The following is a 12,624-nucleotide window of genomic DNA, read 5'->3' on the forward strand; positions in this document are numbered from 1 at the left end:
GGTTAAAAAAGTCTAGTATGGGATTAGAGTTAGGAGAGGCCGGAGTTAGAGTCGTTGCTGTTAGCCCTTTGCCTGGTTTCTTTCAGTTTGGTTGATTAGCAATTGGGAATTATTTCATTATTCTTTTTTTTTATCTTCGGGTCGCATGGTCCCTTATTAAGAGATATAATTTTTTTGGTCATCCCCTGCTAAAGTTTTGAAAAATAGAACTTGTGCTGAAAGAGAACGCAAGCTTTGCAGTCAGTTCTGAATCCTACTGCCTCCTAATAGGTGAATAATCTTAAGCAATGAATTTCTCTAAGGCTTGGTTTCTTCGTCTGTAAAATAAGAGTAACACCTCCTAGGATTGTTGTAAACATAACAACGAAATTATTTGTATAAATGAAATAACGCGTAAAGTATTTAGTACTGTCTCCAGTTCGGGTAAGTGCTCACATTACGTTGTTTTCTGTTTTGTCCTTTAGACCTACGCATAGTCTTTGAAAAAATACAGATTAGGAACTGACACCTTTTTATTTTTCTCTGAGAAAAATAAGGGCTGGTTGGATTTGTGAGGAGTCCCTTTGAGATATTCAATATTTGAGCCTGTGATTTCAGGGACTAACAATGGATACCCAGAAGGATGTTCAACCCCCAAAGCAGCAGCCAATGATATATATCTGTGGAGGTAAGAGTATCACTTACATAAAGTAAGAATATTTTACTTCAGTTTTTTGGAAATTATTATATATTTCTTTGGATTAAATGAGTTACTCATCTTTAAAGTTATAAAGCAGAACACTTTAGCAACCATGAAAAATCCGATAAGATTTCATTTTTTCTCCTAGGAAAAGTGTATTGACCACAGCTATTTTTTTCTTTCACTCTTAATATGTTGGTAATAACAACATGCCCTTGAGATTGAGTATATTTCAGTGCTTTGGGTGAAAAATATGGTTAAGATAATTTGCTTGTCTGTAATGTTTTCCTTTTAGACATTGAATAAATATGTTTTCTTTTCTAGAATGTCACACAGAAAATGAAATAAAATCCAGGGATCCAATCAGATGCAGAGAATGTGGATACAGAATAATGTACAAGAAAAGGACTAAAAGATGTATCCTTTTAACTATGCTTTCTAAATATGAAGTAGGGGGAAATTAAAAATAATGCTTGGATTGATAGTTAAAGACTAATCTCTGGTAAGAATGGTAACGCTTTTGGATTATTCAACCAAAAAAAAAGACATTATCAGCATTTTTATGGACCAATACACCAGTGTATAGGCATGTACTAAATAATCTAAATACTAGTTGATTTCGGTTTTCATAAGTCTGTTTTTCAGGAATTATATATTTATGTACTCATTCTTGAGCTTGAGTTTATAGACAAACTAAATTATAGAAGGACATATAAATATTGTGTATGTGTGTTACCTAATGGAAAAAGTGGGGCTTACAAATTAGTTGAAAGACATAGTAGATTGTTACATAGTAACTGACAATATTTTTTAAATTAGTAAATTGTCACCTTTAACATTGCTTTAGTGTTTTTTTTGGTGCATTGGTCTTTCATGCAAGGGAGACTAATAAAAATTGAAATAGTTTTTTTTACTTCATTTCCAATGGTCATAGTAAATAATTCTATAGTTTTGTGCATTTTAAATTAAATAACAAACTAGCTTATAAAGAAAAAGTGACTTGGAGGTGTTAAGTCTTTTATATAATTTTTAAAAAACTTTTTTTGTCCTTAACTCATTTTAACTCAGTGGTGGTTTTTGATGCTCGATGAAACATGGAATTCAGAGGAATATCTTTATATTTGGATTTGCTGTTAATGTTGTATAGCTTTTGATTAGTGTACCTACATTTATGAATACAACTATATACATACAATTTCACTTTAAAAACCATGTTGTATTGAGGGATCTATTAATAGCTTACATAAAGAAATTATTTCTTGTTCAATTACATGATTTGTAATTTGATTTTATTGTATATGTCACCTGACACAACATTGAAAGTGCTTCCCCAAACCACACTTTTAATCAAAACTTAGAATCATTGGGGCTCTTGTTAAAAATAAAGTTTTCTAGGGCTCTCTAATGATCTAATTAAGTAAGTTCCTTGAACACTGCTGTTTTATATCATCAACTGTTTGTAAAATCTCCAGCATTATTTTGAAGAGTATACCAATGTGCACACTGTCAGTGTGCGTAATCATTTTGAGTTACATTTTGTTACTTGAAGTAGGCCTTTCTGTCTTTGTATATAATGCCTGTCTATTTTTTAAATCTCGAGTAAAGGAAAATAAACTAATGGTTGCTTTCTGTAAGGCAAAATCAACTCCATGGGAAATGGATGAAACATATGATTAAGGCTGGTGTAGTTCTCAAGTGTAATCATTCATTAAAGTAAAAATAAATCTGCTTTTAGGGTATAAAAAGAATAGGGATTGGATTACACTGGATTACTGGATAACTGTTTAAAACTTTTATCTTGTTCTTAGGGATACAGATACTCAGATACTCCATTTGTTCCAGGATTCCATCATTACAGAACGTCATGTTGGCTTCCCTAACATTTTAAAGATCAAATATTGCCCTGTCCAGCAAATGGTAAATCCTGCCACATCCAGCGTGGCCATGGAAAATAATCTTGAGTGGGAACGGTGGGAGATTGAGAAAAGAAAGAAAATAGAAAGTTGGGATGGAGAGGCCCACTATCCACCGATGATGGAGTAGAGAGTTGATTTTATTTTTGCAAGTTGCTTTTATACAAGAGCATACATTTACTGGCTGAAATGAGATTATCCCCACCCAGCCTACACACCCGGCTATAATCGTTTGCATTTCCATAGATTATCCCCATTCTTAGGAGGGTTCAAAGAGGTGGGGCAGCCTTTGGTGACCTCACAGATTGCGAGGACCTTGTCAGCTTGCAACCCACTCTCCACAAGATATATTCCAATGTTATTAATAGCTATGTCTGTCTCTAACATTCAAAAAATTATGTCATTTTTTTAAAAACACCTGTGTTTCCACTACCATCTTCGAATACTAAATTCTGTGAATTTATACAAAGTACTACCATGCTCAAATTTTAAAGAATGCTTCCTTGGTCCACATTTTCCTTTATCCATGGCTTTTATAATTTTTTAATTTGCCATGTTTCTTTTTCTTCTTGTCCTTTTTAGAGAAAATAGTCCCAATACATAAAGTATCTCTTTATGACAAAGCCCCACTCATTTGATAATGTTGCTCTTAACTGTTCTGATTTCATCATAGGGCCTTTATATATCAGTAGCTTATTTGAATACTGTTATTTAGTTAGCTAGACAGCTATTTAATGGAAAAAGTATTACCATTGCAACTCACGACCACCATTTTCGACACATTGCAACTCACGACAACCAACTCACGACACAGTCACTTGTGTCTTTGTGTCCTGTGTCCATTCCTTCTGTGAAATGGAAATAATTTGACTTCTTGTCTACCTTGATAGTTTTATGGGGGGAAAAAAAGGTAAAATTGCTTTTAAAAGATATAGTTTTATGGGGGGGAAAAAAGGTAAAACTGCTTTTAAAAGATATAAAATTGCTTTTAAAAGATTCTTTTAAACAGTGCTATAAAATATAAAAATCAGTAAATCTTAGCTTGAAGATTTGTTAACTGCTTGCCAGTGACTCAGGACACACATGTCCATGAGAAATTGTTTCACAACCAGCCCGGCTGGTCAGTGACTGGCCAGTTCATTTTTTTTAACTTCAGCTTCATTGTCAGAGTAGAGGAATTAATGATGGTCAGTACAGTGCTTTGAGACTCTGAAGCTATCTTCAGAGATTGAAGTTATGAAAAATTAAAAAATAGTATATGAACTCAGAAATAACCAGTCCTAAAGAAGAATAAATATCCCTTGTTAGGTAGGAGTGTGACTTTGCCAGGGTTCACTTTTCTTGTTTGTATCATAGGCATGAAAAAATAGCATCTACCTCAAAGGTTTGTTGCAAGATAAAATAATCCATTAAAATTCAACCTGTTAGCCTATGTTAATTATTACCATTACTGTTAAGGTTTTCCACAGATGACTGTATTGGCCTTAAAATTAGTCTTCTAGTTACCCAAGTCTTGCTGTCTTCCATACTCCTCAGATTATTCTTTCTCAAATACAAAGTTCATGGCACTGTTCTGCTGAAAATCCTCAGTGGCTCCCCATTTTGATAAAATGATTGGGAGTAGTATAGTTGGTCTTTGATAATCTGACTTCTTTCCTACCTGTCACCACTTCAACCCACTTCACAATCTTTTGGTTTTAAGGAGATGTTTGCAGTTCCTTAAGCAGGTAACAGGCCTTTTTTTCTTGATTGCCTGTGCCTTTTTCCATGCTTTTCTATCTGCCCGAAATGACCTTTTCTGGTGTTGGTCACCAAGAACAGGATTTTGAAGGATTGCTTTATTGTCTACCAGCTTCTAGGATTGTTGAGAAGTCTAAAACCATTCTTATTATTAATGCTTTGTATGTGACCCATTTTCTCTCCAGAAACTTAGAATTTTCTAAGTTTTTCAGTGTACTGAAATTTTACAGTATGTGTCTTGTTATGGGCCTATGTTCTTCCACTGTTTTGGTCACTTGGTGGATACTTTCAATCTGGAAACTCAAACTCTTCAATTCTGGGAAATTTTCTTGAATTATTTAATAACCTACTGTTAATTTTTTTTTAGATCTTTTTTTAAATCTTATATTGGACTTCAGGCCTAATTTACTCTCATTTTTTTTTCTTTCTCTGTAAATATTTCTTCAACACTACTTTCTATCTTAGATTTTTCATTTCTGGTATAACATTTTTAATTTCTAAGAGGTTAGTTTTTCTTTGTATATGTATATCTCCTTGTTTCTTGGATGCAGTGTCTTCTCTCTATAAAGAGTGTACTGATAATTTTCATTTGCTAGATATTTTTCTTTCAAGTTGTTTTTTATTCCTGCTTGTTCATTCTGCAAAAATATATATGTACATAGTTATGACTAGAAGAAAACGTGAGTAAGAAGTTACAAGGCATATAGAATTACAACTATTTTCCTCAAATATTTAAAGTACTTCTTCCTATGCTGAAAGTAAAATGATCAAAGTTACAGTATGCTGAGTGTTTTTGTTTTAGGACATAATTTCGAATGAAGTTTGCTGTCTGGAATGAGGTGTAAAGTGCCTTTACATGCCCCAGGGCACATGATGCTGTTTCTCAAGACAGAATTTAGTAAAGCAACCTAAGGATAACTCTAAAGTTTGAATCTGTGTCTATAAATATGCAAATTTAACAATCTCTGACAATGGAAATACATAGTCATATTTTGAGCACTAAAATTTTTACCACTATCAGTGCCTGCTAATAGACTGTAGGTCTGTAAGTGCAAAGGGGGAAGAGAAATACATTTCTTGAACTATTATGTTCTAGGCACTGTATTAGGTGATAATTTATGTTTAACTGGTGTGAAATTATAAAATTGAAATAACATTTTCTCACAAATGATCTTTACTGTTTCGTTTTGAGTTGTAGTATGTCTTCTTTGCTTTTGTATCTAGTGCCCAGTACAGTTTCTGACTCATAACCAGCACTCAACATGAAGAACGTATCTCGTCCTTCATTTACTCTTTTGTATGAAGGGAAGTAACTCTAGGTTGCAGTGTAGATATACTGAACGTTTAATTGTTTCTGTAAGTAGGAATAGATATCAATTTACCTTGCAGGTAGTACGACAATCCAGAACAGTAACAGCGTTTTGGATTAAATTCTAAAACGAATTGAAACGCAAAGAGGAAAGGACCTTCCCCTCACAGTTCCACTCCCCTTCTCCCCTTAACGGCCGTCTTTCTTGGTGAAGCTGGGGCCTGTTGGCCAATCAGCGGCATGACGGGTCAGGGACTATCCAGTCATCCTGCAGGGGGCCTAATTCCCGCCCCCGGTGGTCAGCCGCTCGCCCCAGGGTGCTGAGGCTTGGAGACACGCCCTTCGGCACCTGCGGAGCAGCTGGTCAGTGTGCCGCGGCCGCGTCCTCGATACAGTGCTGGGTCTGAGAACCAGGTGCGTACCTGCCCACCAAGAGTAAACTTCATCTCCCCATCGCAGTCCTTCCGAGCAGCGGACGCGGAGGAGCAAATGCTCTGTGGGACTCGAGTTAGGGAATGCGTTGTGGGATGGATGTCCTGGTCTGGTAAATGAACTGGGGGCCTTTTGTTTCCCTTTGCTGACGGTGGCGGATGTTGGGGCGGGTTCGCAACGCGGGGGTTCCCGGGGCCCACCAGCGGCGACCAGTTCTGGTGATCAAAGCCAGGGAGTGGGGATTCATAGGGTCCTCACGTTTGCGGGTGGTCTGTAGAGCTTCTGGATCCCGACTGTGCCTGACCCCGCCGCCCTCAGGCCGCGTTGTACATAGAAACCGTTGCTACAGCTGGAGATGTCATTTCCTTTCGACCTCTGGCTGCAGGGGGCGCTCGGCCCTATGGATGGTGGAAAGAATGTGCCTCGGTGAAAGGAAACAGGTTTTCATGTTACTCCTTCATCATAGTTTGCACTGGAGGTGTTACTGATAAACTGAGTAAGAAGTATAGGAAGTGGATGTGGATTAGGATGATGGAAAATAAATTAAATCCAACTAGGACCGAAGATTTTGCTAATCAGAGACAAAGATTGCAAAAAGATATGGAAGAATTCTAAAGAGCAAATTAAGTATTGTATAACTTGTATTTTGGAATTTAAGAATTAATATTTACTGGTCTTGAGAATATGTATCCTACCCAGAAAATGCTAGTTTTCAAAAAGGATTCTCAGAGAAATATATTCAGAATGAGATTCGTTTGATTAGATAAGAGAAGTCTCTTTCATTTTACACGTTTTTCACTATTCAAATCATAAAATATCAGGGGTTGCAAGATACCTTCAATTCAAAGTAAACTACTTAATCCCATTAGATGCTAAAATCTCTCCAATCAAATATCCTCCAGCTCGTTGGAAAAAATCTCCTAAGGCAACCCATTCTATTCTGGGCAGTATCAATAATTTAAAACTTCTTTATCTTGCTTTACTGTAACTTGCACCTTTAAGGCTGTCCTTGTTGTGGGCAGCATTCACCATACTGGACCCTGCCAGTATGGTGTAAAAGCTACAGTCTCATTTCTCGGCTGGATCTCAACCAAATGCTGACCAACTGTCATCTATATTCTAGTCGAAGGCAGCTCAACGTGGAGGAAAAGCTGACAGAGCATTCTCTTTTACTGCAGAGGTCTGATATGTGAACAGACTCCCAGAGGGCAGGCATGCCGAAGGAAATACTTCTAATGAGTTAGACCCATTGCTACTTATTTTTAAATTTATCACCCAATGTATTTTAGTACAATGATTTTTAAAATCTTTGACAATGACAATAAGAAATATATTTTTCTTTTCAACATGTGCATTTATATACACACATCTTTATAATATGTTTGTATAGACATGAAATAAAAGTTTACAAAACAAAATTTAATAGTATATGTCAGGTAGTCTGATTTTTTAAAAATTCTATCTCAATATAAAATAGTGCTGGTTGAAACTCATTAACTTGATTTTATGGGTTGCCACCTGCAATTCGGAAAGCATGAATATGATGATTAAGTGTGTGGGCTCCGTGGTCGCCTACTGAGATTCAAACCCTCAGTTCACTACTTAATAGCTACATGACCTTGAGCAGTTTGCATACGTGAAACATCGACTTCCTCATCTGTAAAACGGGAGTCACTTTTTTTTTGCTTTTTTTAAAAAATAAATTTATTTAAATTAGTTTTAAGTATACAGCACATTGGTGAGACCTCTATAATGTTCATAAAACGATTCTCCCAAGTGTTCCCTCCCTCCCCTGGCCCTCCACTTAACCATCATATTAATGCTAACTGCATTCCCTCTTTCATGATCCCCATGCCCAACTATCAACTACTAATTTGTACTTCTTTAATCCTTCACCCTATTCTCCCAAGGGAGTCATTATTAATATCCTTCATGAGAATGGTTTTGAAGATCAAGTGGACTAATCTACGGCACATAGTAATTTAGCTCCATAAATGTTGACTATTATTACTTTTCTGTATTTAAAACCTACCTGATGCGGTAGTTGAAGTGTCGAGTTAATATATATAAAGTATTTAGATTGGTACCCAGCACACATTAAGAACTGTATTTGTTGCTGTTATTATCATCATTAGAATGAAACTATTCATGACCTCCTATTCCCAACTCAGTTCAGAGGAATATGGTACTACTGATTCTGTTAGTCCTAAGTATACGAAGATGAGTAAAGTAAGATCTCGCACAATCTGGAAGAGACAGAGAAACAATTAGAATATGCGCTATGTGCTTGCTATGAGAGAAGTATGTACAGAGTGCCATTAGAACACATCTGGGGGCTGTTCATTGATCAAAGTGGGCTTCAGGGAATGGGGAAAAGGATGATTTTAAGGAGAGTTATAGCAAGAATGTTGCTTTTATTTGTTCTGAATCAGGAAGGATGGTTGAGATGTTAACAGCTAAAGTTAAAAGGTCATTCAAATCAACATTAAAAAACATCCTGAAAAGCAGTTTGAGTACTAAAGCGCATCGGAATATGCCAACCCCTTAAATAGGCCACTTTGGCATAAGGATTATTTTGAGCTGAAGAAATCAAACAATAGGAAGAACTCTCTGCTCTCCCCTTTCTGCCTAAAAGGGCATAAATTTCACTCTGTGAAACGTCTCCCGCCTGCCCAGGAGGAGGAGAACATCCATTATCACTGTAAAGGGACAGTCAGCACTGAGATGAGTCTGCACAAACAAACCTTACTTAAATAACCCTTTCATTAGTTTCTTCCAGATATTTATTTTCTCTTAAAAGCCCAAACCCTTTTTCCTTTGTCTAATCATTTTTCTACAATTTATCACCTTTCGTTAAAATAGTAAAAGGCTCCCAGGCCAAACATTTCTTTGGGTTTTTACTTTTTCGTGAATCCCTCCTGTTAATGATGTTTCATCAGTTTAATTGGCAAGCCTCAGTTACTGAACTTAAATGGGTAGAGGAGAAGTTTTTCTCTCTCTATAGCACCAAAACCTGCACTGTCGTATTTCAACTTTGCTAAAGTGACAGTTAAGTGAGATAATTCATGTATGGTACAGTCATTTAGCTCCATGAATGTTAACTGTTCTTATTAGGGAGAGAGAGTTTAAAATGAGTAGGCATCCTCCTTGGAAAAAAACACTCCACCTCCTTTTCTATAGAAATGAAAAATACAAGTTACAGAGTACCTAGATGATTTCTATTATCCAAATTGAGTATTCTATATATTAGATTCATAACTGTTTTCCTATGCTATATTTCAGCCATGACTGCCAAAGATTATCCATCATTGTGGGGCTTTGGAAAAACAAAAACATTCAAAATTCCTGTTGAGCACTTGGATTTCAAGTATATTGAAAAATGTTCAGATATTAAGCACTTGGAAAAAATTCTTTGTGTGCTCAGGTAAGCATTTAAAATTCATGTTTTAATATGCCAATTTTAATTCTATTCCTTCTGTAAGTTGACGCTACATTAGAAACATTGGAGAAAATTCTCATATGTTGAGATTGTCTGTTGTATTTGCCCATGTTAGATTCTAAAATAGTGTTTTTGATCCTGTGGTTAGTTTGATTGGTTCTGGCTAGATCTACTTCCTGCATGTGACTTAGGCTAATTTAGTATTCAAGAGGGCATTTTTCTTGCTTCCTCCACATTTTCTAGGAAAAAGTAGCTGTGAGAATAGCCAGTAGGAGGTAAGGTTAGCTCACCAGCCTAAGCTGAAAAAGTTCTTTGGCACTCTCCCACTTCCAACCATCTGCCAATAAAGGTGGATGACTCAGTGTGAGCTGGTCACATGGAGGATGGTGGGCGGGAGAGAAGGTAGGACTAGAAGGCAGGAAATCAGGGTCTTCTCTGGGTAAGAGCCCCGTGTTGGTGATTGTTCAACTTTAATATATATCAAATGTGGTTGTGAAAAGTGCAAATCTGAGGGTCCTATCCCCACAAGATTCTGCTTCAGGAAATCTAGAGTGGGGCCCAGGAACAGATGTTTTTCATACACGCCTGGCTGATTGACATGCAGGTGGTCAAGGGAGTCCACTTCAAAAAACACTGCCCCATGTCACCTATTTCTGGTTTCTTGAGGGGTTTTCATTTAGAGAGCAGCCTAATACTGCAGAAGCAGTTGTGGAGCATGAACTGCTCCTTTCCAGGACATCGCTAGGATTCCTTTTGCTCTGCAGTGGCTCTCTCTTTTCTTCTACCTGACCCCCTTCCTTTCCATTGTGTCCTTTGCTTTTTCTCTCATCACCTTTAAAGTCCTGTCTTCCCTAAGCATCCTGCTTATTCCCAGCCAGAGTTGATATGATAACCTCATCATTTCTGAAATGGAAATATGAGAAACATCATATCACCATTTTCTTTTTTGCTTTTCTCTGCAGTATAAGAACATTTTCATTTATATTTGGTCAGGGATCAATAAAGAAGTGAGAAGTTTATGTGATGACTTTGGAAGCCACAGTAATAATGTTGGTTCTAAGAAATTCTATGAATAATTTAAGTATATTGCATTGACTTGGAGTTTTTTTTTAATTTAATTTGAAAATGGGATTTATTCCTCCTTTTCTAAAAATTATAAAGTATATAGACTTATAAAAGAAGGGCAAAAGATTGGTTTTCCTTAAAAAACAAACAAGAACAGATGGTTCTATTTAACTCTCTAAGAAAGGAATTCTCTTCTTTGAGTCGTTGAATTTAGAGATATGTTGTTCTAAACTGTTTCTCTGCCATTTTCTTCTTATCCTTTCGAAAACGAAAATAGCCAGAAATGTCTCCTCAGAAAGGAAGTCCAAAGTCTCACTTTCTGCCTCTCTCTTATAACTTATAAAATAATTTATAAGTTTAAAATTACCTTATGTACAAAATAAACATATGTATTAAAGAGATAACATTATTTATTCAATTTTTAAAGCATGCGATAGAAATTTGTGTCTTCAGAGCTCCTTTTTCCTTTCGTTGCATCACTGTGTACATTGACAGATGCTAATGGAGGTTGCGCTGGTTGAGGAAGGTGAGTGGGAAGCCGTAGGCCCACCTTCCACCTTGTGCAGGTGCAGTCCTTGAGCTCTCCACAGAACCCGTGGGCTCCACAGAACCCCTGGGCTTCACGGAACCCAGCTTACAAATTGCTAGTCTAGATGCTCTCTAAACAGAGTGATAACTGTACAACTCTGCAATATTTTAAAGGTCTGGTGAGGAAGGATATTATCCTGAACTTACAGAATTTTGTGAAAAGCGCCTTAAAGGATTGGCTCCTGAAAGTAGAGCTTTGAGGAAAGATAAACCTGCAGCTACAGCATCCAGTTTTACAGCAGAAGAATGGGAAACAATTGATGGTGATATAAAGGTATAGAGTAACACCAGTTTTTGTGACATTATCATGTCGTATATATGTCTACTTCACTTATCCAAAATCCTAGGCTTCTTTTTTGTCAGTGACAGGCTGTTAGTGTTAATTACTTAGGTAGAATCAGTTGCTACTTACGTCCAGGAGAATGTCTGCATGTATGTGTGTATTTTAAATGACCAAATAATATTCCATCCTTTGAAGGAAACATTTCAATCAACTTCTATAAACAGTGCTATAGAAACATGTTTGTTTATAATTTTTTCGTACTACCTGGTTATTTCCTTGGAATAAATTATTAGAATTCAAATTGCTTGATCAAAAGATTTGAATATTTTTAGGCTTTTGAAACATATTTCTATTTCTCAGAAAAGTTATACCCTTGTAGTCTCCCACCAGCCATGTATAAGAATGTCTATTTTCAGGTACCCTTCGCTGATACTGTAATCATTTTTACAATTTTTAATCAATTAACTTGTTGAGAAAATGATAGTATTGGGGTTTTTTTATTACTAGTAAAGTTAATTTTTTTTCATCTATCACTTGAATTTCTTTTGTTAATGGCCAATTTGCATCTTTGCCAATTTTTTAAAATCAGTTTTATGAAGCTAAATTTGCATTTAAAAAATTAAGAATTTTATGGTATACATTTCCCTGAGTTCTGACAAATGTATATGCTATAGAACATTCCAATTACTGCTAAAAGTTACTTTGTGCCCCTTTGTGGTCAATGCTGATCCCCATACCCTGGACCTTGGCAACCACTGAACTGCTTTCTGTCACTATAGATTTGCTTTTTCTAGACTTGCGTATAAATATAATCCTATAGTATGTTGTCTTTTGTGTCTAGCTTTACACTTAGTGTAAAACTTTTTTTTTTTTTAATTAGATTATAGTTTGGCTTTATTTTATTTTATTTTTATTTTTAATTTTTTTAACATTTTATTTGTTTATATTTTTCCCCTTCCCTTTTCCCCCTTTGCTAGCTAATTTCAATAAAACAACTGCTTGGATTTAGATTGTGATTGTGTTGAATTTGTGGATCAATTTTAGAAGAACCGATATCTTAACAATATTGGGACTACTAATCTATGAACATCATTTTTCCCTGTTCATTTAAGTCTTCTTTAATTTTTTGCACCAATGTCTTACAGTTTTCAGTGTGTATATCTCTTATATACTTTT

The 12,624-nt window shown here is 35.9% G+C and overlaps 2 protein-coding genes across 3 annotated transcripts in view; both read left to right on the forward strand.

Annotated features, from left to right (window-relative positions):
• The window catches only part of POLR2K (RNA polymerase II subunit K), a 5,468-nt gene extending 3,171 nt beyond the window's left edge, over positions 1–2,297 (forward strand). The window contains exons 1-4 of one of the 2 annotated variants that reach the window (XM_011376179.2): positions 15–270; positions 598–667; positions 1,004–1,096; positions 1,748–2,297. In XM_011376179.2, the coding sequence (XP_011374481.1) occupies positions 607–667; positions 1,004–1,096; positions 1,748–1,770 (177 nt within the window). In that variant the 5' untranslated portion in view covers positions 15–270; positions 598–606 and the 3' untranslated portion in view covers positions 1,771–2,297. Of the gene's footprint in view, positions 1–14; positions 271–597; positions 668–1,003; positions 1,097–1,747 lie in introns of those variants that run through there. The other variant, XM_023521018.1, reaches the window with a different exon arrangement.
• A 3,633-nt stretch (positions 2,298–5,930) lies between these two features.
• The window catches only part of SPAG1 (sperm associated antigen 1), a 64,108-nt gene continuing 57,414 nt past the window's right edge, over positions 5,931–12,624 (forward strand). Inside the window, exons 1-3 of the mRNA XM_011376194.2 lie at positions 5,931–6,055; positions 9,356–9,497; positions 11,280–11,439. Coding sequence (XP_011374496.1) covers positions 9,358–9,497; positions 11,280–11,439 — 300 coding nt within the window. The 5' untranslated portion in view covers positions 5,931–6,055; positions 9,356–9,357. The remainder of the gene's footprint in view (positions 6,056–9,355; positions 9,498–11,279; positions 11,440–12,624) is intronic.

The sequence above is a fragment of the Pteropus vampyrus genome, unplaced genomic scaffold, assembly GCF_000151845.1.
Source record: "Pteropus vampyrus isolate Shadow unplaced genomic scaffold, Pvam_2.0 Scaffold287, whole genome shotgun sequence".
NCBI classification, from domain to species: domain Eukaryota; kingdom Metazoa; phylum Chordata; class Mammalia; order Chiroptera; family Pteropodidae; genus Pteropus; species Pteropus vampyrus.